At 55.0% G+C, this 25165-nt stretch overlaps 9 protein-coding genes across 9 annotated transcripts; 4 read left to right on the top strand and 5 right to left on the bottom strand.

Moving 5' to 3' along the window:
- Window positions 1-1422: 1422 nt before the first annotated feature.
- Window positions 1423-3858, top strand: V2A60_008209 (uncharacterized protein; the record flags this gene model as incomplete). The annotated part of the gene is made up of 2 exons (XM_083259482.1): window positions 1423-2468; window positions 2544-3858. 2 exons carry the CDS (start codon window positions 1423-1425, stop codon window positions 3856-3858), a joined length of 2361 nt encoding a protein of 786 aa, XP_083115608.1.
- A 1768-nt stretch (window positions 3859-5626) lies between these two features.
- Window positions 5627-7657, top strand: V2A60_008208 (sterol O-acyltransferase; the record flags this gene model as incomplete). The annotated part of the gene is made up of 2 exons (XM_083259481.1): window positions 5627-5784; window positions 5887-7657. 2 exons carry the CDS (start codon window positions 5627-5629, stop codon window positions 7655-7657), a joined length of 1929 nt encoding a protein of 642 aa, XP_083115607.1.
- Window positions 7658-8319: 662 nt separating this feature from the next.
- Window positions 8320-10484, bottom strand: V2A60_008207 (Hsp90 protein-domain-containing protein; the record flags this gene model as incomplete). The annotated part of the gene is made up of 2 exons (XM_083259480.1): window positions 8320-10164; window positions 10224-10484. 2 exons carry the CDS (start codon window positions 10482-10484, stop codon window positions 8320-8322), a joined length of 2106 nt encoding a protein of 701 aa, XP_083115606.1.
- A 1577-nt stretch (window positions 10485-12061) lies between these two features.
- On the bottom strand, window positions 12062-13050 carry V2A60_008206 (flavin reductase like domain-containing protein; the record flags this gene model as incomplete). Its single annotated transcript, XM_083259479.1, has 2 exons — window positions 12062-12720; window positions 12786-13050. 2 exons carry the CDS (start codon window positions 13048-13050, stop codon window positions 12062-12064), a joined length of 924 nt encoding a protein of 307 aa, XP_083115605.1.
- Window positions 13051-13478: 428 nt separating this feature from the next.
- On the top strand, window positions 13479-14003 carry V2A60_008205 (mitochondrial 54S ribosomal protein bL31m; the record flags this gene model as incomplete). Its single annotated transcript, XM_083259478.1, has 1 exon — window positions 13479-14003. One exon carries the CDS (start codon window positions 13479-13481, stop codon window positions 14001-14003), a length of 525 nt encoding a protein of 174 aa, XP_083115604.1.
- A 509-nt stretch (window positions 14004-14512) lies between these two features.
- Window positions 14513-15001, bottom strand: V2A60_008204 (uncharacterized protein; the record flags this gene model as incomplete). The annotated part of the gene is made up of 1 exon (XM_083259477.1): window positions 14513-15001. One exon carries the CDS (start codon window positions 14999-15001, stop codon window positions 14513-14515), a length of 489 nt encoding a protein of 162 aa, XP_083115603.1.
- Window positions 15002-16718: 1717 nt separating this feature from the next.
- On the bottom strand, window positions 16719-18596 carry V2A60_008203 (sorting nexin 1; the record flags this gene model as incomplete). The annotated part of the gene is made up of 3 exons (XM_083259476.1): window positions 16719-16874; window positions 16957-17940; window positions 18012-18596. The coding sequence occupies 3 exons, from the start codon at window positions 18594-18596 to the stop codon at window positions 16719-16721; spliced, it is 1725 nt and encodes a 574-aa protein (XP_083115602.1).
- Window positions 18597-19587: 991 nt separating this feature from the next.
- Window positions 19588-19998, bottom strand: V2A60_008202 (uncharacterized protein; the record flags this gene model as incomplete). The annotated part of the gene is made up of 1 exon (XM_083259475.1): window positions 19588-19998. The coding sequence occupies one exon, from the start codon at window positions 19996-19998 to the stop codon at window positions 19588-19590; it is 411 nt and encodes a 136-aa protein (XP_083115601.1).
- Window positions 19999-20835: 837 nt separating this feature from the next.
- Window positions 20836-21333, top strand: V2A60_008201 (uncharacterized protein; the record flags this gene model as incomplete). Its single annotated transcript, XM_083259474.1, has 1 exon — window positions 20836-21333. The coding sequence occupies one exon, from the start codon at window positions 20836-20838 to the stop codon at window positions 21331-21333; it is 498 nt and encodes a 165-aa protein (XP_083115600.1).
- Between the last annotated feature and the right edge of the window lie 3832 nt (window positions 21334-25165).

Below are 25165 nucleotides of genomic sequence, written 5' to 3'. Positions count from 1 at the left end.
CATTGTTGCAATAATTACCTGGTGCAGCAGCACAGCTCTTGTCAAAGTTGTATGTGGCTGTTGACATGATTGATGCATACAGAAATAGGCAACTGGGGAGGGGGGGGGGGGGCTGGGGGGGTGTGGCAAAATGGCGATAGGGTTAAGCAGGACTAGTTTATTTGCTTCGTGTATTTGTTTCTGCCTGCTTCTGAAAAGGAGAAGAAAGAGCAAAAGGAGAAAAAAAAAAAAAAAAAACCCTGATTGTACTGATAGTACCACGTCGTCGTCGAACCGCGCAAAAGTGGTGGTTGGTGGTGGTGGTGGTGGCAGTGATGCGACAGGCGGGTAGGTAGGTTGAAAAAGGCGCGGCCCGTTTTAGTTACAGAGAGAAAAGTATGGGGTGGCCCGTGCGCTAACGAGAGGGTCAATCTCAACTTGGAGTGCGTGCAGAGAGGGGAAGGGGGGAAGCAGAAGTAGATGAAGATGGAAGCAAAAGGACGCGGATCGAATATAATGAAAAGAAAGGAAAGGAATACTGTATTGTACTGTACTGTAGATGAGAGCCAATACACATCTGGCTTGTGCAGTTTGCAAAACAAACCCGTCAACTGTGATGTGCACAATTGTAATCGTGATGTTGTCCCGTCCATTCGCTAGCGTCAGTAGAGGCGACCAAAAAAAGGAAAAACGCCACTGACCTTGCCTGGCACGCGCCGCCCCCAGGATGCCCTATAATAATTTCCTTAAGGGGGGGCCATCGGCCGCTCACCCTGCAGGAGCTGAAGATGTCTCTCCATTCAGCTGTACAGACCCCGCGAATGAACATTTCTCTTATGACCGAAAACGAAACAAGCCTGCATAGGTAGTTCAACGAAGAATCCTCTGTTACTTTCTCTTGCCGCCTTTGACAGCTCATTGACAATACTTTCGACATTGGGACGAAACGGCCTCCTTTCCAAGATCCGCCCGTCGCCCCCACGCTGCAGTATAGGCTCAGCCCTCTGTGGCTTGCCTTGGAACGGAGATATAATTCAGTCTTCCCGCAAATTTTAGTACGCCACGATACAGATCTTTCGCTAATATCTTGGGTGAGCTCCGCCCTCGAGTCTCCTTGACAATTGTTTCTGTGCTACGAATTTCTTTTTAAAACCTGTTGTGTGTCTGCATCACAATCTTAATTTTTATTAATCTTTTGCTCACGCCGACGGCCATGACGTATAGATATTTCGGCCGGAAGCTGCAAACCTTTGAATAGAGACGAGCACGCAGCACAGCAGGCGCGGGTGCACGCGACTTTGCCAAACGCCAAACGCCAATCGCTAGCTGGGCTAAGGAAGAACACCCGCACGAAGGTCAGAAAGAGGAGGGAACATTCTCCAAGGCGAGAGGGGAAAAGGAAAAGAAAAGAAAAGAAAAGAGGAGAGGGGGACACGGAGCGTTATGGACACTGTATACATTACATCCTACACAGGACGTCCCTCAACCTCGACGGAGAACGTTGTCGACGCCCCGGCCGGCGGCGTCGAAGGAGCAGCACCACCGCGCCGCCGCCGATGGCAGCTTTCCGTTCGTCTCAACAGCCAGCAGGTGCGCGGCCTGCATGTCCACTACCACCATCACGACGTCGCCCTCGTCGACCCCTTTGTCGACGCCGACTACCACGCCGTTTTCGAGCGATACCTGTGCATCACCGACAGTCCGCCCCCCAAGAGCCTGTCCTCTACCGCCGCGGGCAACAACGAGAAGGCGGCGGCGGCGGCGGCGGCGGCGGCGGCGGCGCACCTGGCATTGCCGCTGCGGCCACAGCCACCAGGCGGCCCGGCCCTTGACAGCGACGACGTTGCCCGCATGGAGCGCCAGATTGACGGCTACGCACACTCGCTGCTGAGCCAGCTGCGTCTGCGCGAGGACCTCTTGCGCCCCGAGGCTACTGACCTGCAGCTCTACGTCGTCGAACAGCACCACGATGCCGGGGTGGCCGCCGCCGCCGCCGCCGACGCGCCGGGGATACACTGCCTAGCTTGGGAACTCCTCGAGTCTGTCCGGCTGCCCAAGCTGCCGAACCTGCGCCTGCGCGTCAGCAGGGTGACGGACTTTGCGGCGGCAGCGCCGCTGGGGAGGAGCAGCAGCATCCTGCGCGGAGGGGCGCTGTTGTCGCCTTCGTCTTCGCCTTCGCCACTCGAGACGAACACGCAGCAGCTTTCGCTCGCGCATGTTCAGGCGGACCCGTCCGGCACGTACCGGATCCTGCTGGTAGTGGCGCGCGACTTTTCCAGGACGGGAGCGGAACGCGACGCCGAGCCCGACCTCGCTCAGTATCCGCTCATGAGCGTGCAGCGGAAACTGCGCGCCGGCAGGATGATGCTCGAGGTGGTGCGGCCGGGCAGCGTCGAGGAGCTGGGTGAGCATCTGCGCGTACGGAGCGCGCAGGGCGTGCACTTTCACATTGTACACTTTGACATGCACGGGCAGGTAATGCCGGACCGGTGAGTTTCAGGGACGGCAAAAAAAAAAAAATCAAAGCTTGACGCGCAGGCTGACTGACAACACGCCGTCTCCAGATCCGGAGTCTACATGCCCTGGCTCCTGTTTGCCAAGCGCACCTACGCCACCCAGAGCAACGGCTACCACTTGCCGCAGACGCGGCTCGCCGCAGCCGCCGAGGTCGCTGACCTGCTCGCCCGGCACCACGTCGAGAACGTGGTTCTCAACGCCTGCCTCTCGGCCTACAACCGCTCATCGTCGGCCACCAACCTGGCACACCTGCTCCTGCAGCGCGGCGTGCGCAACGTCTCGGCCATGTGGTTCTACGTCCACTACCAGACGGCCGAGACATACCTCGAGGCCTTTTACCACCATCTGCTGCGCGGGGGTCTCGACTTTCACCTCGCCGCGCAGCGTGGCCGTGAGGCGGTTCGTGGCTCGCCGACGCTCCGCTCCGGACGCCCCTGCAAGGACGACTTTCTCTGTGTCAACTACGGGTGGCAGGCACCGCTGCAGCAGCGCACCGACGGTAGCGTCATGACGGCACGCGAGCCGAGCCCCGCGCCGTCGGCCCGGTCGCAGTCGTCGTCGACATCGGCGTCGAGCAGGGGTTTTGGCTGGAAGAAGTCGCCCTCGTCGCCTCGACTCGCTGAGAGTCTCATCGCTGCCGCTGGCGGAGGCGGAAGCGGAGGTGACGAACCCGTTCTCCGCATGACGCTGCACCTGCTGGAGCTCGAGTACAAGCTCGTCACGTTTCGCGTCATCTACGCCAGCGACATGCACCACGGCGGCCGCGGCGACCTGGCCGACACGATTGACCGCATGGCGGGCATGTGGCTCAACACCAACATGATTGACGACGTGCACTACTACGACGCCAAGGACTTTGCGCGCGACTCGCTCCCGCCGCACCGGGACCGCCGCTCGCGCGCGTCGTCGTCTTCGTCGGCGGCGTCGTCGTTGACTGGCGGTGGTGGTTACCTGCAGCGATTCTTGTCGCCGTTGCCGCAGCCGGTGGCGGCGCTGCGGGCGACGCTGCACGTCATCCGCAACGTGGACGACGTGGTGGACCCGGGGTGGCGGGCCGACGACACGGCCAACGCGCGCAACGAGGAGCGCCGGGTCCGGGCGCAGGAGGGCCTGCAGCGGTTCGCGCGGCGGCTGCACACGCAGGGCGACAGCTACTGCATCTTCCTGGGCAGCCGCAACGTCGAGTGGTTCGAGCGGTTCCTGCGCCACCTCCACGGCGCGTGGTGGCTGCACATGCCGTGGGGCGTGACGGTGCCGAGCCGCAGCCCGATCCCGAGGCGGAGCAGGGACAGAAACGGAGACGGGCGCGACGGCGGTGGCCTGGATGGGGTGTCGTCGAACTCGAACGGCCAGCGGGCATGAGAGGGATTGTGTGAGTGGAGGGCTGTGTTTCTCTCCCTTTTGGTTATATATATATATATATATATATGCACACACACACACACACACATATATATATATACATTTGCATTGTTTTGGAGGATTTTTTGCACCATGATAGCTAGCTGCTTTTGTTTTTGTCATGTTCATTTTTTGGGTATTGTTTGGTGTGATGTGGGAACATGGAGCATATTTTTTCATCCTGGGCTTGGCGTTTTATTTTATTTTATTTTATTTTTATTTCATTCTTTGGGTATTGGGTGGTTTCATTTCCATGTTGATAAAAAAAACAAAAAGCTACATGTTACAATATGTTTTTCTTCCATTACCTTGGTGCGGCGAGGTCGACCTGAACCTTGGAGGCCCGATAAAAGTGACGAGTGAACTTGTGATGACATTACTTGGCCAGTGAAGTGTCTTGACTGTTTTGCATTTTGCCGCGTCTCGAGCCCGTTGGGGAGGAAATAGACAAAAAAAAAAAACAATCCCCTTTTCCACGTTGATAACGTCCATTAGAGTTTCGGGAGCGGTGGATCGTCCGATGGGATGGGTTGGAGGCGGTGCAGCGATCGTGCCTGCAGGGTATCCCGTGTTATTTCCACGAAAAAAAAAGTGGTTGCAGGTCTTTGTTCTTGTTCAACTAATAGGCACTGACTATTGAGACCCCGCCCTCCCCCGCGCTCATTTTGTCTCCTGCAGCCCTTGGAGGAAATCAAGAAGGAGCTCGGATTTCTTTTTGCCACGACCGGCTGGTTACCCCCGACGGAAAGACTGGGAAGCACCCGATGGCCGTTGGATCGGAGGGGGAGCTTACGGATGAATGACGTTACCGGACCCCAAGTTCACCGCCAACTAGGCAAGCTGCGAGGGGGCGCTGACTGACGGCCCATGGACCCCCTACGTCACTCGTCACTCGTGTCTTCCGGCAATTAGCTTCAACACTCCCTTTTCGACGCTTTGTTACCGCCAAAAACTTGGCCCGGGGCTTGCCAAATACGCTGACAAGGGCACACAAGCAAGCCAGCTTCTTGGTTTGGTTCGGGTCGGGGCGGTCGGCGCGGCCTTGGCTTTCGTGTCCATTACGCAACTTCCAAATCGCGACCGGCTATATGAAACTGCTTGCGACGCCAACCAAAACCCACCTACAGAGAAGTGACCGGAGAGAGAAAGAGAGGCCAAAGGAAAAGAACCAATTTCGCCGTCGGTTCCGTACGGAGAATTTCGAGAAAGAAACCACCTGACATTTCCTCCCCATTTTACTGGAAGCTTCGGACCAAGTAGACGCCGGATCGACCGGACGGGCAATTGGCGCCAGCTTTTCCCGTAGCCAGAGCAAACGGAGCTCCGGGAAAAAGCTTGGGGATAACCTTGTCTACTGGCCCGTTCTCTCTCTCTCTCACACAACGCTGCGACTTGTTACTTCAACATCTTATGCCACCATCATCTGTCCAACGCTTCTTCTTCTTCTTCCCCTTCTTTCTGTTCTCTCCTATTCAAAGACCACACACCCCGGTGCCCCTCTAGCATTGAAATTACAACTCCTGTTTCAATCTCGCAGGCTGCGGCCGCACGCACGACTCGCCACTTCTGCGCGCCCGCCCTGTCCACTTTAAAAATAGTTCCGGACACGCACACACACACAACACCCGTCCCTTGTCCCTCGAATATATATATCCTGCAGACACGAGGCCAGATAACAAACCAAGACACCTGTTGGTGAAGAAGGAAAAGAAGCAGCGAATTGCCAATCATGGCTACCACGGCCACCGACATTGTCCGCAACGGCGATGTAGATCTTGTCCGTCCGCGCCCGCGCAACAAGGCCGCCCTCCACTCGCTCCTCAAGCAAGAGAGCGCCACCGACAGCACCCTCAGCATCCCCGACAGCACAACGAGCGCCGCCACAAGGTATGCTCTCTCTCTCTCTCTCTCTCTTTCAGGAGGATACCTTTTCCATCTGCTCCCTTGACCAATGCCAATACTGACTGACACGCCACAACCTCCCTCTAGCGGCCGCTCGACACCCGTCCCCGAGAATGCCCCTCCATCCAACAAGGCCATTTCCTCGGCACGCAAAACACTTCGCGCCGAGCAACGCGAGCAGCAGCAGCAGCAGCAGCGTCGCCGTCGCATCTTTCCGACCACCGACTTCGCGTCGCGCCTCTCCCACTTCGACCCGGACTCGGACCACCGCGACTTCCACGGCTTCTTCAACCTCTTCTGGATCGGGCTGGCCATCATGGGCATCACCACCATGCTGCGCCACATGAAGGACACGGGCTACCCCTTCTCCTTTGCCATCTGGTCCCTCTTCACCGTCAAGCTCTGGCACCTCGCCGTCGCCGACTTTCTCATGGTCGCCACCACGGCCGTCGCCCTCCCGCTGCACCGCCTCTTCCGCGCCGCGCCCCGCGACGCCGCCTGGACCTGGCGCCGGGGCGGCGTCGCCGTCCAGAGCCTCTACCAGGCCGCCTGGCTGGCCGTCTGGGTCGCCGTGCCCTTTTGGCTCGAGTGGACCTGGACCTCGCAGGTCTTTCTGCTCCTCCACACCATGGTCCTGCTCATGAAGATGCACTCGTACGCCTTCTACAACGGCCACCTCTCCGAGACGGAGAAGCGCCTCTGCCGCCTCGACGAGCCCACCTCGCGCGGCACCAAGGACCGCTCCCCGCCCTACATCTACCCCGTCGCCGCCGCCAACCGCCGCTCTAGCAAGGCCGGCATCGTCGTCGACCTCGACGGCGGCCGCGAGGACATTCACCTGCACCATGCCAAGCCCGAGGAGAAACAGCTGCAGCCGCAGAAGCAGCAGCAACCGGCCACGACGTCGCCCATCACTCGCAGCAAGTCCAAGTCGGCGCCGCCAAAACCATACGTCTCCGGCGACAATGATGATACGACCACCAAGCCGGACCACGAGTGCGACTCCGACGACGAGATTGAGCTCCTCCGCGACGCCCTCGCCCGCGAGCTCACGTCCCCCATGGGTCACGTCACCTACCCGCACAACCTGACCTGGGCCAACTACTTTGACTTTCTGCTCTGTCCCACCCTCTGCTACGAGCTCGAGTACCCTCGCACCGCCACCATCAACTGGACCTCGCTCATCTCCAAGATTGTCGCCGTCTTTGGCTGCATCTTTCTCCTCACCATCACCTCCGAGGACTTTATCCTCCCGGTCCTCGTCGACGCCGAGGCGCGCCTCGTCGCCATCCGAGCCACCGCCGCCGCTGCCGCCGCTGCCGGCGGCGGCACCCAGTCCCCGTCCCAGTACCAGTTCCTCGCCGAGACGGGCCTCGTCCTCGCCGAGACCATTTCCTGGCTGCTCTTCCCCTTTATGCTCACTTTCCTGCTCGTCTTCCTCGTCATCTTCGAGTACGTCCTCGGCGCCATGGCCGAGATTACGCGCTTCGCCGACCGCCGCTTCTACGCCGACTGGTGGAACTCGACCGACTGGATGGAGTTCTCGCGCGAGTGGAACGTCCCCGTCCACGCCTTTCTCCGCCGCCACGTCTACTCGGCCTCGCGGCCCTTTACCGGCCGCGCCGGCGCCACCGCCCTCACCTTTCTCATCTCCGCCGTCGGCCACGAGATCGTCATGGCCTGCATCACCAAGAAGCTGCGCGGCTACGGCTTCGTCTGCCAGATGCTCCAGCTCCCCATCGTCATGCTCCAGCGCACCAAATGGGTCCGCGGCAGGAGGACCCTCAACAACGTCTGCTTCTGGTCCTCCATGATCATGGGCCTGTCTCTGATTTGCGCCCTCTATGTCCTGCTATAAGTTGGATACGCAGCCCTTTGAGCGACAAGAGAAGAGAAGAGAAGAGGAAAAGAAAGTCAAAATAAAAGAAGAAGAAGAAGAAGAAGAAGAAGAAGAAGAAGAAGAAGAAGAAGAAGACGAAGAAGAGAGAGAGAAGGGCGGCATCATACCTATCTATTTGTACATAAAAAGACTTGTTGTATACATTGTTTCATCTAGCTCTACATACCCCATACCCAATCGTCGCAATTTACAAATTCAATTTTCCACCTCTCCCTCTCTCGCTCAAGTACAAGGCATTCGCAACATGTACAGCAACGCCCTACTACACGTTGGACGTTTAGCGCCACGCTTTCACTGTCCACCGACAGTCTTGTTCGCATTGACAGCTTCTCTACATGATACATTACGACACATTCACAACGCATGAAATGATTCCTGTAGTAAATCATTGATATCTACCTCATCTACCTCGTAATCATGGACAGCTAGAATACACCTCACGTCGTTCTCGACGAGCGCCCAGGGGAAATTATGGCATCATTGCAGAAACAAATAAAACTCGTTAAAAAAAAAAGGCCAAAGATTGACCCGCACAGTCGAACGTGTGCTCAAAAGCATATCAAACTCCATAGAACTTTTCTTGTCCTGAATCCCGATTTTTTGCTACCTCAAGAGTTGATTTAGTCAACCTCCTCCATGGCGCTGTCACCAGCGGCAGCAGCAGGAGCAGCAGCATCGGTAGCAGCCTCAGCAGGGGCAGAGTCATCCTCCTCAATGTTGAGACCAAGCTGGACAAGCTTGTGGATGCGCTCGGCGAAACCGGCAGGCTCGTCGATGGTGAAGCCAGAGACAAGCAGAGAGGTCTCGAAGAGAAGCTGAACGATGGACTTGACGGTGCGGTCGTTCTCACCGTCAGCCTCAACCTTGGACTTGAGCTCCTTGATGATGGGAGACTTGGGAGAAATCTCAAAAGTCTTCTTGGAGGACATGTAGCTGGACATGGAAGTGTCACGGAGAGCCTGAGCCTTCATGATACGCTCCATGTTGGCGGACCAACCGAACTGGCCGGTACGGATGGCGCAAGGAGAAAGGCCGAGCTTCTGGGAGACGACAACCTTCTCAACCTTCTCGCCGAGAACGTTCTTGAGAGCCTTGGCAAGGTCCTCGTACTCCTTCTCCTCAGCCTCGCGAGCCTTCTTCTCATCCTCAGTCTCCTCGAGCTCGAAGTCCTTGGTGATGTCGACAAGCTTCTTGCCCTCGAACTCCTTGAGCTGAGTCATGGCATACTCATCAATGGGGTCGACAAGGAAGAGAACCTCGAAGCCCTTCTCCTTGAGAGTGTCAAGGAAGGGGGACTTGGAGACGGCCTTGATGGACTCGCCGGTGATGTAGTACATGTTCTGCTGGTGCTCAGGCATGCGGGTGACGTAGTCGGTAAGCGAGGTCAGCTCATCGCCAGACTTGGTCGAGTTGAAGCGGAGAAGCTTGGCGAGGATGGTACGGTTCTGGGAGTCCTCGTGGATACCAAGCTTGAGGTTCTTGGAGAAGGCGCTGTAGAACTTGTCGAACTGCTCCTTGTCCTCAGCAATCTCCTGGAAGAGCTCAAGAGACTTCTTGACAATGTTCTTCTTGATGACCTTCATGATCTTGTTCTGCTGAAGGGTCTCACGAGACAGGTTGAGGGGAAGATCCTCAGAGTCGACAACACCCTTGACGAAAGAGAGCCACTCGGGAATGAGCTCAGTAGCATCGTCGGTGATGAAGACACGACGGACGTAGAGCTTGATGTTGTTCTTGGTCTTCTTGGTCTCGAAGAGATCAAAGGGAGCACGCTTGGGGACGAAGAGAATGGCGCGGAACTCGAGCTGACCCTCGACGGAGAAGTGCTTGACAGCAAGGTGGTCCTCCCAGTCGTTGGAGAGCGACTTGTAGAACGAGGCATACTCCTCCTGGGTGATGTCCTGAGGGTTGCGAGTCCAGATGGGCTTCTGCTTGTTGAGCTCCTCCTCCTCAACCTTGGTCTCCTTGATGGTCTTGGTCTTCTTCTTCTTCTCTTCCTCCTCGTCGTCGACCTCCTCGACCTTGGGCTTCTTGTCATCGTCAACCTCCTCGACCTCCTCGGCGTCCTCATCGGGGACCTCCTTCTCGGTCTCCTTGGTGACGTGGAGGTAGATGGGGTAGGAGATGAACTCGGAGTGCTTCTTGATGACCTCCTTGATCTTGGACTCGTTGAGGTAGTCAGCCTGCTCGTCCTTGAGGTGGAGGACGATGGCGGTACCGCGACCGAGCTGCTCGCCCTCGGTGTCGGCGGTGATGCTGAAGGTACCACCGGCAGAGGACTCCCAGACGTACTGCTCGTCGTCGTTGTGCTTGGAGATGACGCGGACCTGGTCGGCGACGAGGTAGGCAGAGTAGAAACCAACACCGAACTGACCAATCATGGAGACATCAGCACCGGCGGTGAGAGCCTCCATGAACTGCTTGGTTCCGGAGCGGGCAATCGTACCCAGGTTGTTGACGAGGTCCTGAATTGGAGTTAGCAAACAAGAATTTAAGTTGCAGAGCAGACAGGCGGGATACATACAGCCTTGGTCATACCAATACCGGTATCGCGGATGGTAAGAGTCTTGGCCTCCTTGTTGGGAATGATGTCGATGCGCAGATCCTTGCCAGAGTCGAGCTGGCTAGGGTCGGAGAGCGCCTTGTAGCGGATCTTGTCGAGCGCATCGGAGGCATTGGAGACGAGCTCTCTCAGGAAAATCTCCTTGTTGGAGTAGACGGTGTTGATGATGAGGGAGAGAAGCTGAGAGATCTCAGCCTGGAACTCGAAAGTCTCAGCCGCCATTGTGAAGGGTATCAAAGGGTTTGGGATTCTAATGAGAAGGCCAAGTTAGTTGAAGTGCAAAGGTGGTGTCAAGGAAATTTGCGGGCGGCGGCAGGTTGTGAATGGCGGGGCAGGGCCGGTTTCGCAGAAGGCGGCGTGTACTTGACCAATCGGTCAAGGCAACGTTCATTCGGCCGTTTGAAGCTTGCAGCAGTATGCGCTTGCTCGACAAGCTCTCCCACCAAGGACTCAAGAAACAAAAACACCTTGCCCCCGTCCTACCGGCCGCCGGCAACGCAATCGGGGTAGAAGCTCACCTAGACGCTTTTGAATGGAAAGAGAAGAGGGATGGATGCGAAACTCTAGACAGGGAAGAGTGTCCAAAGATCGTTTAGCACAAGAGGCAGAAGGGGAAGATGGAAGATTGTGGTATGAGGAAAAAAAAGATTTTGGATGAGGAGGAGAGAAGAACCAAGAGGAAGAAATAGGCGGGAGAGAGAGAAAGGTCGAGCTAAAAAAGGATTGTGCCAGCTGCGTTTGGCCTGCCCGCCACTATCCAGAGTTTCCATGAGATTCTACGGAGTAAACGGGCGGTGCCTTTTCCACAGCAACCAACCGGGACGGCTGTGATTGGTCGAGAGGGTGCCAGACCACAGGGGAGCCTTCTAGCACCATCCCACGCCGGCGATGGCCCCTCAGGCCCCCTGTAGGCTGTAGCTGCAGGTTTATAGTGACTGCACTGACTGGACACCGCTAACCGGGGACCCATTTTTCTGCAGCCCGTCTGCCGTTGGTAGCAGCTTCCAGCGAATACCGCCCTGTGCTGCCGCAGCCTGTTTGCCGCCTTGGTACGCTGCAGCCTGGCCCGGCCCCCCCCCCGACCACCTTCTGGCGGGGTTGGTTCTTGAACGGCAAAAACATCAATTCAATGCAACGCCGCCGCCCAGCGTGAAAACGACAAGGCATCCATCCAGCCAGCTAGCCAGCCGAAAAACCGGGAGGCTGAAGATTGTGGCTGACAAGAATTGGTAACAGTTGCGTCGCACCGGTCTCACCCATTTCATCCATCAGGCGCCTCGCTGGCCTTGTTGGACTCTTGTTTCCACTGTGCGCATCCGCTGTCCTCCTCTGGAAGCTTCTTCCCAGCGTGCGGCACCTCATCAACCTTGACAGCGGCTACCAGGGTCCCCGATGGCCCCATAAAAAATTTCTTATCTTATCGATATCCCCAACCAACACGCGCGACCAGCCCTTTTCAGTTCAGTTCAGCTTTCATGTATGAGTTGAGGCTATGAATACTTGCCGAGAGTCAACAGGCTTTCAGATGCTTGCTAAATCACTCCATCAGGACCTTTGCACCGGCGTGTGAGCATACATGCACCTCACTTCCTCCTCTGTCTGTAGAAACCATCGGGTCTCACCGGTCAGTACATCATGGGGGACGGCGCATTACTGAGACACCGCCTCTGTTACTGAGCAAAGGGGGCAGGAAATGGCGGCACAATTGTGGTAGACATTATGCATCGCAGCCCAGCTACAGCATCCAATCAACGCCTTTTATTCCCGTGATATCTACAAATACAGTAAATGCACACCTTCTAATCATTAGAAATAACACTGCCCACCTGTCGGTATTTGCGGTCCGCATACGCCAGCCCAAATTCGTTGCTCTCCACGCCCGGCAGCATCTCCACCACCTCCGCCACCACGATCATATGATCGCGCACCCTGATGAGGCCCCGCGAGGGCTCGTCGCCCAGCAGCTTGCAGCGCAGCACATGCACCACGCCCTTGCCCCGTAGCAACGGAGGCGCGGCCGCGTCCGCGTCCGCGTCGGCGCTCCGCTGTAGCACCACGCCGTCCAGCCCCGCAAAGACATCGCCGCCCACGTTGCCCCTCGTGAAGTGGTCGGCGACGGCGGCGCCGCTCGAGTCCCCCGACAGGATGTGGATATTGAGCGTGCGGCTGGCGACGATGGAGTCGAGCGTGCGGCTGGGCGTCGCCACGTTGAAGGTGACGACGGGCGTCGGCTTGAGCGTCAGCGACGTGAAGGATGACATGGTCATCGCGCGGGGCACCCGGTCGCGCCCGGCCGCCGTGCACACGACGACGGACTGCGACAGCAGACGCATGACGGCGCGCAGCTGCTCCGGCGGCGGGTTCGGGGCCTTGAGGTCGGTCGTGGGCGGGCACGGCGTCGCGACGTGCCACGGCGCGGGACGGGACGTCGACGGTCGGAAGCCGCGGCTCTGCACATCTGTAGGGGACCGCGCATTAGCATCTGAAACGAGTTTCAAAGCAGAGAGAGAGAAATCATCATACATGAAGAAGGGCCTTGGCCGGTGACGGTCTGTATCACCGGCGCGAGCTCCTTGGGTAATATCGTCGAGAGCGGCCGCCCCGTCACCGTGTCGCAGACCCCAATCGCCACGCCGACCCCGTCCTGCACCCGCCTCACCACCTGCATCACACCAAAGTGCCTGACGCACTGTCGTCTCCGGGATCTCGCTGCATCTGCGCGCGGCAGCGCCAGGTGTGTGTGCCAGGTTGAGCGCGGCAAGGGCCGCAGTGCTGTGAAGAGCTTCATTGCCAGGTATTGCCCATTGTGGGCCGTAGCGGCGCAAGAGAAAACAAAGAGCGAAAGTCGACCAGATGGAGAGCGAGTGTATGATTAGTGTACAAGAGATCGTATAGGGCTAGAACAGCGGCAAGCGTTACAGTGCACCGACGTATGTATGTATGCAGTCTTCATGTGCAAAAGCTTAGCTCCAAAAAGCGGCGACGTCGTTGGTGCTTATCGATATCCGTCGTGGCTGATGAGAGGGACTGGCAGGAAATTTTGCGGAGCCACCTCTCAGGCCGCACTCTGGGCCAGAAAACACCAACCAAAACTCCTACCAATCGAGCTGCAGTATATATTCTTTTTATCCCCCATCGCCAATTGACGAATATCAAATCGACACTGCGCATCAATCGAACACAGAGACACTTATAGACACAATAGTCGTATCCGCCATGGCGAGACTCCCCGTCGCCCTGGCGCCCACGCGTGCCGGCACAGCCTGCCTCCTTTTCACCACAACCACACACACGACGGCGTGCTCCTCGCTGCGCGTGCACGCCCGGCACGCCACCTTTATCGCGCGGCCGCGCCGGCCGTACAAGTTCACGCAGCTGGTGCGGCTCTCGGACGGGTCGACGTACACGATGCGGACCACGTCGCCGGAGCCGCTGTACCGGCCGGCCAAGGACACGCGCAACGCGCTGCTGTGGCAGCCGAGCGACAAGTCGCTGCGCAATGTCGAGCTCGACGAGGCCGGCCGCCTCGCCGCCTTCCGTGAGCGCTTCGGCCGCGGCTTTGATGCCGCGGCGACGCCGGCCGAGGGCAGCAGCAGCAGCGCGCCGCTGCCCTCCGCCACGGACGGCGCGTCGGGCACCGGGGACGCCTTTGCGGACCTGCTGGCCGGGTACGCCCCCAAGGACACGGGGTCCATGAAGGAGAGCGGCTGGAAGAAGGCGCTGCCTGGGAAGCGCAAGTAAGCAAGGAGAGGATAGGAGAGAATTGGGTACGGCTGTGGTTTCCGGGGGAAGCGAGATGTGACAGTACGCGGCAGGGCTTTGTAACATCATGTACATTTGCATAAGGATCCTTTTATTCAAAAGAAAAAAAACTTTATTCACCGCGTATCTACGAGAATTGTCCTGCAACGTGTTGTGCACAAAGAGACATGTAGTATAAAAAGGAGCATCGTGACTTGATTGAGGTATGTATACGTTGGGTTGGATATATGGACTATATGTAAAGATAACAAAGAAAGAGGGTATCGCAAGGTATATCAGTGAATGCCGTTGATGGCATCCCCCGGGGCAAGGTGGTATGTAATAGATGGCCGAACGGGAAGCCCCGTCAGACGAACCGAGGGTCTGTCCCGAATCGTGAGCGGGCGTAGAAACAAAAAAAAAACTCAAGGGCGAAATCAAAATTTCGACAGCACAATGGTAAAACAGATGGAGTACAACAAATACACACGAGGTGAAAGTGTCCCGTGTCACAATTTCGCCAGCTTGCGCTCTTCCTCGCGGCTGCGCCTCGCCACGAGCGTCGCCTCGGACCACCTCCTCGCGCCGCCGTGATGCGCTTGCTGCTGTGTATTTTCCGCCGTGGTATCATCCTTCCTTGCCTTGCCCAGCAGCCTCTTGGTCTGCTTCACCGCCGGCCCCGTGACGCTGCGTCGCATCATGGCCAGCAGCCCACCGCGACGGGTACCCTCCAGCACCGCACCCTTGCTGTCCTCCTGCTCGTCCAAGGCTGCAGCTGACGACAACGACGCCAGCGTGCACTCTTCATCGCCGTCGTCGTCGTACCTGGGCCGACGCCGCCGGCGCGCGCAGCCCGTCTCGTTGGCCTCTGAGCGGCGCCGCCTCGTTGGTGTCGCGACGGTCCCGTCCCAGATGAAGTGGTACTGGGCGGCCTCGGCGGGCTCAATGGGCCACAGGGACCTGTCAATGTGCTGATCGAGAATGCGCATGGTATCCATGATTCGTGTGTGTATTTTCCCAGCGCCCTGCTCTACTTGTCTTTGTCTGCACTCTGAGAGAGAGAAAGAGAAAGAGAAAGAGTGAGAGAGTAAGAGAGAGATAGAAAGATAGAGAGAGAAAAGAAGAGGGTGCAAGTTTGGGACTTGTTTTGCAGACTATAATTCTGCGACTGGTTGCTGAAAGGGGTTGCGCGCGCACGTTCAATGGGACTGAGCTAGTCGATAAGTAGTTGTGCTATTTAACGGAGAGTCTTGCTGACGGTTGGCCCGTTTGTCTCGAGTCCCAAGAACGATGCGGTGCGCCAGTGGTTGTTTTGAAAAGGAGAAAGAAAGAGGGAAAAAAAGAGGAAGAAAAGCGTATCTAGGAGCAATCTTGCTTCTCAGGAAAGAAGAAAAAAAAAAGAGTTTCGTGGTGAAGAAAACAGAAACAGCTTGGGAGGAAGGGGAAGGAGACGGTTCGTTGTCTGGAGAGAGAGAGCGGGGGCCTGGTCGAGTCAGCTGAAGGTTGGGGCGAGGCGAGACAGCTCCAACCGCCGATGGCCCCACTGAGGCGCAAATTTCCAGCCAGGGCCGTGTTTCCAAATTCGGGCTATTCTTGTTGGCTCCGCTTGCGGTAGTTGGAAAATCCATTTAGGTATTGTACGTTTCATTTTTACAAAGCCGGTCAATGTTTACGTTGACAGAGGATCTTGATTATGGGCGGTGGTTTTGAAAAAAAAAATTGTACACCTTGAGAACTTGGCTCAGCAGGGAGACAGCCTTTGCCGCAAGTTTGACTCTTGTTCGAATGCTACTAGGTAGTTACTGATAGGTCGTTGAGTAATTAAAAAAAAAATAGGGTTTCTTCTCCATCGGCTCAACGTGGCACAGACCTCGATTTCTAGAACAAGGCTAACAAGTACTCATGCTCGAGAACAATGAGAGGTTTCACCAAGGCCCTAGTCCGGCATTGCTTATTCTAAATGTGATGCACCTAGTTGCCTTTCCTACACCCAATTCCTCGTTTAAAAAAAAAGCGGCAACTCCCCGGTACTCCTGATACGACACCATCAATCGTTATTCAGCCCCAGCATCGCGGGCCAATTGGTGCACGGTGAAAAAGAAAAATGTCGAGGATACAAACTTTGAGACGACTTCTCCGAATACCAAACCGAGCTCGCCATATCAGCAACTACTGAGAGTTTACGCGTCAAAAGACCGATGACTTCTTATCGTCGCCGTGACTCTCGTCCCCGCAGCCTGATTGTCCACTCCGTACCGCTGTTCGTTTAATCCTCCTCCACTCATCGTGATTTTTAGTGGCTTTCTCGCTGACGATTCTCTCTGCAGGGCAATATTTTTTTTTCTTTTTTTGCATTGGCTGGCCTTTTGCTTGGCAGGTTAGGTAGACAAACGGCATGCATACCTACCTACCCTAGTACTGAACCTCGGTGGACACCAGCACCCAGTTACTTTGAAAAGATTTCTTGCACATCAAAGATAACAAAAGTCATGAATGCCAACAGAAGAAAGAAAAAAGCCAACGCTCACTCTCTTGTAATTTTATTGCAATCGCGGCTCGCGACTCGCGGCCCGCGGCTTTCAAGGCATCATCATCTCTCCACTGCAGCAAGGCTTTTTTATCCTACAAATTGAGCTCGAGTGTACAGCACAGACATGCTTGCAAAACGCCTTGCCAAACAAATAATACCACCATGAGAATATGAGTAGCAGCCATTTAATCAGAATCTTCGTCCATCCTCGCCCTCGCGCGGTCAATGGCCGTGTCGCCTGTGCCCTTGTTTGCCGACTGGTATACTGGAGGCTTGTAAAATGCCGACGCGTCATCTTCGGCGTCGAGCTGCATAAGAAACGTCTCCCACTTCTCAATCAGCTATAAAAACAAAAACAAAAATTACAAGGTTAGCAAAACGTTGTCACAGGAGAGACAAAGTAGAGGAAAAAAAAAATCTCACCTCCTTTTGTGCTTCCACTGCACTCTCCAAAAAGGTCTCGACTCCGCTCTTAAAGTCCTCCACCTTTTCACGCTCGAAGCGGTCCAGCTCCGCGCGCATACAGCGGCCCATGTCCTCGAACAAAAGCCTGGCCTGGTGCACCTTCTTCTCGGCCTCGGCCACCTCGACGTTCATCTGGTTGAGGCGGTCCTGTTGGCTCTTGCCCTGGCGCAGCAGCTTGTCCTGCGTCGCCTTCTTCTTCTGCAGCTCCGACTCGGCCGAGTGCCATGCGTAGAAGCCCTTTTGGCGCTGGCCAAAGGCCTGCTTGACGGAGCCAATCAGGCGAATGTACTCTTCAATCGTGATGCCAAACGTCAGCACGTCCTGCTGCGCCTGGCGGTCGTAGACGTCGCGAATGGTCAGCTGCAGGTCCGAGAGCGCGTCCAGAGGCTGCGACAGCGACTGCGACAGCTCCACGGTGGACAGCGCGTGCAGGGAGGCGGAGAACTCGCCGGCGGCCTCGGCCATCATCTTGCGCTGCCCGACCATGGTCTCCATGGCCTTGAGCAGGCCTCGTAGCTGGTTCTCCAGCGCATCGAGGTAGATCTTGCGTTCGTGGAACCAGTCGTCCTGCTCGACAAACTTGCTGCCGCCGCCGACATTGATGCCGAGCGAGCCTAGCACGCCCTTGCTCTCCGAGGGCAGCGGGTCACGGCGTTCCTTTTGCTTCACGTCCACGTTAAAGGCCTCGCTCTCTAGGAAAATCTTGACATCGCCGTCGTGTTGCAGGGTCGGGTGTGCGGTAATCTTGTTCAGCATCTTCTCCAGCGCCGCGCGTCGGGCCTCGACAAAGTTACTGTCGAAGCGGCCGACGGCCTGCTTTTCGGGAGGCGGCGGCACCACGTAGCCGGGGTTGTTTGCGTGCAGCGAATTGTACAGCCAGAGAAAGTCTCGATACCGACGTTTCACCTCGAATTCGGGTTGCTTATAGGCGCGGGACGTAGTCTAGTTGCAGAAACAGATAGGTTAGCCACGACGCCACATTCTTCTCAAGATTGCGTGCCTGCATTGCTCACCTTTGTTCGCACAGAGTAGACAATGTGAGAGCTCGTCAAATCACCAATCTTGACCGGATCTCCGACGCTGATGTAGAAACTCGGCTTGGCGGCCTGCTCCACGCTGACGCTGGGCTGCTGGCCGCTCTGGTTGGCGCTGGGCAGGGCGGCGTCCACGGGCGGCGGCACGCGGGGGCCTCGGAAGCCGCCGTCGGCGTGGTCGTCGTCGATGCGGTGAGGGTCAGCCGGGCGCCGGGGCTGGGCCTGCTGGGGCGGCATCGTCGTGCGCATCACGAGCTGCTCCTTTTGCGGCGGGACCGGGGGCGTCGCCTCGGAGGGCCCGCCATCATTGTCGTCGTCGTCGTTGGAGGCGCTCAGCGGGCCGAGGGGATCGTCGACGGCCTGGAGACGCGTCGGCTGGGCGACGAGACGGCGAGGGCCGCGCGAGGGCCGCGCTACCGACGGGGACGAGGTGCTGGCGGTGGCCGACGCCGCGGCGGCCGGCGGGGATCCGAGGGCGTCGCCGCCGCCGCCGCCACCACCACCGCCCGTGGAGGTGCTGGCGGTCTGGCTCGAGTCGGCCCAGGGAGACTCCTCGACGTCCATGATGACAGTGGTGAGGCCGCAGACGGATTGGTTTGCGGGCGGGATATTGTGTTGCTGATTGGGGGAGAGGAGGAGGAGGAGGAGGAGGAGGAGCGTTGGAGAGGCAGATTGGTGGCGGAGCGACGGGCAGGCAGCATAGAAAGCTCTCCCAGAGCATCCAGACGTCGTCAGTGGAGGTCAGTCACCTGGAGCCGACCAGTTGCGTAACAACGTCGACGACTCCGCCCCACTTGCACCTTTACCTCGCCGCCAGCTTTTACGACAAAAGTCTGGAGAATAGAGAATCTCTCAGAATATTTTGGTGTATTCTCGGCTAGTTTTGTTTGACTGGGATTTATCAGAATCCTTTAATTCTCAAGCGAAGTATTTACAAAGTCCTTGAGTCATCAGTCCCATACTTTATCATAGGACTATTCTAAGAATGAGATTGATATCCACTACGTTTTGAGTGTTTTTTTTATAATAAGAAAAATAATATATTTACTTTTGAATTCCAGGTTGACTGTTCTCCCGATTTTTAAAAGCTGCCTCAATATTGTAGTATAGTCCTAACGAGAGAGTAGTTACTTCAGGCGTGCGCATGTCAAGCTTGGGCATGAAGAAGAAGAGGAAGAAGGGAAAAATAGCGAAGTTAGCATATAATAGTAGAAGCTGTTAGCAAGGTGGGACCTGTCAATCAAGCCAGCAAGCCAGCATATTTAAGTGGTTTGCGCAGAGAAAAAGGACAAGGACAAGGAGAAAGAAGACGATAAGATGATGTATAAAGACAAGATGGATTTTGTCTTAGGGTAGGCCAAGTCGTGCTTGCCTATTACGGGGGAGAGGGGCTGACTTCTACAATTAAAATGCAATAGAAGTATATTCCAATCATAATGTGCATCGTCATCATTCAGTCCTGATAGTCGAGCTAACGTAGAGGCTGCTGCCGCGAATCCCAAGCAAGCCTGGGTTTCTTTGCCCACAAAATACTCATGTTCCAACCCTCTGGTCACTACGGCTCGGTAGTTATGGTCGTTACCGTAGTCTTCGTCGCAGGGGAGCCGAGCGTGCCGTGACCTGTATCATGGGCAGACTTGCTTGGAGCCATTGCATCCCGAAGCAGCTCTTTGACTTTGTCGTGTTTGGCTACGTCTAGTGGTGTTTGTCCAACATCGTTTGGTATTTCGAAGCACTCGTTGGCACCCATTTTCAAAATGAACGGTATCAAAAACTCCGCCATCTCCAGGTCCAAACGCTCGCAAGCCAGATATAAGGGCGTCCATCCCCGAGAGTCGCGCAGCTTCAGAGCCTCTATGAGTGTTTCCCGCTCCATCAGTCGCAACATGAGTTCCATTGTTCTTGCGCCACCTTTCTCCGCCGCATAGTGCAGTGGTGTTGACTCCAGTATATCCCAGGTCGTCATTGCCGCGACTCGTTCTGTCTGTCCCATCCGCTGTAGTAGTAAGTCTACCCCCGCTACGTTGTCATTTTTCGCCGCCTCATGTAGTGGTGTTGACCCATAGCAATTCTGCATCGTCATTACCACGACTCCTTCTGTCTGTCCTATCCATCGTAGTAGTAAGCTTACCCCCACCGCGTTATCCCTCTTTGCCGCGTAGTGCAGTAGTGTTGACCCATCATTATCCTGCATCGTTATTGCCGCGACTGCTTCTGTCTGTCCCATCCGTCGCAGTATCGAGTCTACCATCGCCGCGTTGTCATTCTCTATAGCATGGTGTAGTAGTGTTGACCCATCGCGATTCTGCCTCGTCATTGCCGCGACTCTTTCTGTCTGTCCTATCCGCTGTAGTAGCAAGTCTACTGTCGCCGCGTTGCCACTCCTCACCGCGCAGTGTAGAGATGTTAACCCATATTTATCCTGCATCGTTATTGCCGCGACTTCTTCTGTCTGTCCTATCCGCTGTAGTAGCAAGTCTACCGTCGCCATATTACCACTCTCCGCCGCGTAGTGTAGTGGTATCTTTTTCTTTCCGTCTCGAACTATCAAATTTGTATAGCCTTCTGTCTGTCCCGTCCGCTGTAGTAGCAAGTCTACCGTCGCCGCGTTACCACTCTCTGCCGCGTAGTGCAGTGGTATTTTTTTTTTTCCGTCTCGAACCATCAAATCTGCATAGCCTTCTGTCTGTTTGAGATATCGCAGTACTGCTTTCACCACCGCTGCATCGCCAGATTTTGCTGCGTCGTGTAGCAGCGGCCGCTCCTCCGAATAATGCCATGATCTCTTGTTAGAGTCCCAAAAATGCTGCAGTATTGCATCAACCATCACAGCGTTGCCCGCGTATACCGCCACGCGCAGTGGAACGTCTCCCTTGCCATTTTTAACATCTGCTCTAACGCCCGTGTTCTTGAGCTGTTCCCGCACCAGCTGTCCGATGGCTGCGTCTCCATACCGCGCCGCGTAGTGCAACGGCGTCTGACCCTTATCCCTCTTTATCTTCTTAACCAAACCGAAAGTATCCACGAGATGCTGCAACATGGTGTTGACGATCGGACTGTCGATAGGCATCACACATTCCAGTGGCGTCTTGCCGCTGTAATTTTGTTTCTCCATGCTTGCGCCGACTTCGTCTCCGAAGTGCTTCAGAATGACGTTAACCAGTTCCGCCTTACCGTGTCGAGCTGCCCAGTGCAGCAGCGTGTCGCCGTCCCCATCTACCTCATCAATATCAGACACATTCACGGCCAACAGCTTTTCGATGTCGGCACGCTCGAGTTCCAGCTTATTCTCGTCGAGTAGCAGCATCGTAACTGCGCGATGCCCATTCTCAGCTGCCACGTGTGCTGCCGTATGGCCAATATCGTCCTTTATCCCAACATCAGCTCCCCGCTCAATGAGGAGCCTCACACTTGCCACCGATCCGCAGCGAGCTGCGCAGTGCAGCGCGGTCTGGCCTTTTCCATCACAGGCTTTGATATTGGCACCCTTATCGAGCAATCCCGCTGTCCTGGCGCGACTGCCTATAGCTGCAGCAGAATGCAACGGAGTTCGTCCGTTGTGGTCATGCGAGGAGATGAGCTTACCCTTCGAGCATAGCTCTGCAAAGAAGATCTCTCCTATTGAAAAATCGTCTGTTTCCACTGCGAGGTGAAGAACGCTTCGTCCGCTGCCATCGATTACTTCTTCCTCTGTGTAGTGTCTGCTGTCTAATACGACCTTCACTATGTTCCACTGCTTAGATTGTATCGCGTAGGATGTCGCTGACTGTCCGAAACAATCCGTCGCCTTAATATCAACATCTTCTTGGAGAAGAAGTTTCACCAATTCGTATTTCATTAGGATTACAGCCCAATGCAAAACTGTTCGGTCATGACTGTCGGCACATCTCAGGCAGACCTCTCCAGCTCGAACTCGATCCAGTACAGGGTACTGGCTGTCGTCAATGACCATCTGCCGAAAGTTGTCGATGGCCGTGTTTTCGAGTCGCTTCCTTTTCCAAAGAAAGAGCATGCTGGATTTTCGTAACAGTATTAATCAGAGATAACAAAGATATGTGTGGAAGCGACTCGGAGCGATTTCGCGAAAACATGAATCTGACAATATAGCCGTACCTTTTGTGAAGTTCTCCGTCTTCTTTGCACGTACTGTACTCCGAGTTGGACTGGATATAGGAGAAGTCTCGGCAAAATGTGCAATCCCCCATGCATGAAAGAATGCCAAGAAATGACATCATTAATATATCGGGGTGGGAGGATCATCTGAAGCTTACACCAAGAGTCTTGGAACTGAGACACCCAAGCTTAATCTTCGCTGTGCCAAGCTGGAGCTGCATCAAGCTGTTCAGCTATCCGAGTCGGAGCCCAATCGGACGTTGAAATCCCTATTGTGAGCGGGGAGTCCATGCATTGATGCCAGACGTGCCGTCTCCAGCCGCCCCATGCTAATGGTCCCGACACCAGCCGTGCTGCCTGATTGTCATAGTAAACGAGGTTGGTGGTTGATGATAAGTCGTTTCATGATCTTCTATGACGATCGGCAGCGTGGAGGGGTATCAGAGCATGCTCCGAATAACAGAAATCGACGTCATTCAGCTTCCACGTTAGTTTAGATCATATTTCAAGTGCAAGAGAGGCGCCATGCTTAGCAAGGTTGAGGACGATTATATTATAGGTACCTTGCTTAGGCTCCGTAGTCTGCCCTCATACCTAGACCATCACTCTGGCAAACGGTCTTTGTCACTTTATTCTCAGAAAAGCAGCACCCCGTCTCTATTTGCCATGCTCACACACTTACTGCTGGCATCGTTCTTGCCCACGCTGGAGGCAGCTCGCACCTGTAATGTTACGGATTATACCAATGGTCCAGTGGACTGGCAGTCTGGGAGCTGCTATCGCGGCACCTGGGCGATCCTCAGCTCTTGCCTAGCGACTATTATTGCCTGTACATGGTCTATCCAGCACTTTAACGTTCCTCATAGTACGGATGGCCCTTGGACAAAATTTGGACGGAAATTGAAATGGATGTTAATAACCATACTCTTCCCAGAAGTTATCTTAGTACATGCCGGATTTCAGTTTCGAATGGCATGGAAAGCACTTCAAAAGATGGAATATGTCAAGTACAGTGTTAGATGGCCTTGGTACAAGATCTGGTGGCGGTGCCTGCAGAACGAGGTGATGAATTACAGAGATTGGTGGAGGTGGCTACGAGAGACCTGGCCGTGGTACACAGTTTGGTGGAGGTGGCTACGAGAGACCTGGCCGTGGTACACAGTTTGGTGGAAGTGGCTCCGAGGTAAATTTGGGAAAAAGCTCGACGACGAGGAGCGTAGCAAAGCGACGCAAAAGGACCCGGATTGGACGCTGGTACACTGCTACTATGCCAATATGGGCGGCTTCCTATGTGGCACTGACGAAAGAACGGTTCGTCTTACCGCAATGGATTTGAAACTGCTAGGCCCAAACCCAGAAATTATCAAGGAAGACATACAAGACAAAAGCAAACAAAACTGGCTAGCAAAGATTTGGGCCGGCCTGCAGATCTTGCAACTGATCTTTTCTATTATCACTCGCTCCATCCAACATATGCCATTTTCACAGCTCGAGACGGTCACGCTCTCTTTTGCAGTCTGCGGTATAATGATTTACATTATAAATATTCACAAACCACAAGGCATCGATAGGGCCACAAATATCAGCTCAGATATCCGCATCCCTGTTACTCGGCACGATAGCCTGTGGGCAATTCTGAGTAACCGACACAAACACGTTTCGCACAAGATCGGATCGAGAGATGATCCGCCACGGATACCAAACGATAGCCTACCACCCGACAATAGCACAAATATCGTCCATCCAGTCGTATACCCCCTGGCGGGAGCCTCTGCTATATTTGGTCTAATCCATGCTATCGCCTGGCCCTTCGAGTTTCCTACGACGGAAGAGAAACTACTCTGGCGGACAGCAACCATTGTCTCTGCAGTATTCCCTATATTTGCTCTACTGTCAATCCCAATAGCCCAGTCTACCAGGTCTGCGGGGAAGCCCGAGTTATTTGTTGCAAAGTCTTTAAGACTTTTGCAAGAATATCGCTGGCATTACCCCAAAAATTATCCTGTCAACGAAGCTATCAAAAGTCTGCAGGAAGCCTTTAATAACATTGTGCGATATGGAGGATATTCTTTCGATGATTTAGAGTATTCGCATATATTCGCGGTAGACTCGCCGGATGCTGGTCTATTTTTGCGAGACGTTGGAGATTTTCTGCTCTTGCGCGGCCGATATCAAAACCTGTACAGCACTCCAATGAACAAGCCAGGCGATGACCAAGTCCGAGACCCCGGACGGAGGTTGGAGCTTCACGATGACGAAAAGGGCGTGTCCAGCAAGGCACTAAATGAGCCAGACAACGATCAAGGCACAGATCATAGGAGAGATAGGAAGAAGCTGGAACTGCACGACGACGAGGAATTCAAACGGAACTTCGGTCGCCTCGTCAAGGCGTTCTACCGTACCGATAGAAAAAGACTCAGGCAGGAGGCTCGAACTCAAATGTGGCCAAGGAAATCAAGGTTCCCTCGTATATGCAACGATTTGATCTTATACGGCAGCAGTGTGCTGTACTTCATATCTCGCTTGGTTCTGCTTGGTGTCGCGTTTTCGTCCCTGAGGAAGATGCCGGGCACAGTGTATGTGACGACAGATTGGACATCGTACTTGCCATCCTTTGGGGGTAGGGGATGATGAAGTAGCCGTTGAAAAGGCTACGGCTAATACCAAAATGAAGAGAAACATTGTTAGGTAAAAAAAAAAAAAATCAAGGTTACAGCAACAGTTGAGGTTATGTATTAGTGTCGAAGGCGCGCCAGGCGTCCAGGTAATTGATTACTCCCAGGCACATCGGCCGTGTATTGAACTGGTGTCCAGAAGACTGTTGAAAGCCCAAAAGTGCCAGTGCGAATGAACGGTGGACTAGCTATTTATAAAGAGTATTGCTAGGGCTTTATAAATGACAACCTAGAGAGTTCTAAAGCGATAGTAAATCTATATCGATACTAGGCATCTAGAGGTAGATGAAAGGTTGGAAGTAGGTGCAGCTACCAAATAAATGACACGAGAAATATAAGAAAAGA

This window comes from Cordyceps javanica, chromosome 5 (assembly GCF_051103115.1).
Source record: "Cordyceps javanica chromosome 5, complete sequence".
NCBI lineage: Eukaryota > Fungi > Ascomycota > Sordariomycetes > Hypocreales > Cordycipitaceae > Cordyceps > Cordyceps javanica.
Note: the sequence above shows the minus strand (reverse complement) of the source record. Positions and strands in the feature narration are given on the sequence as shown.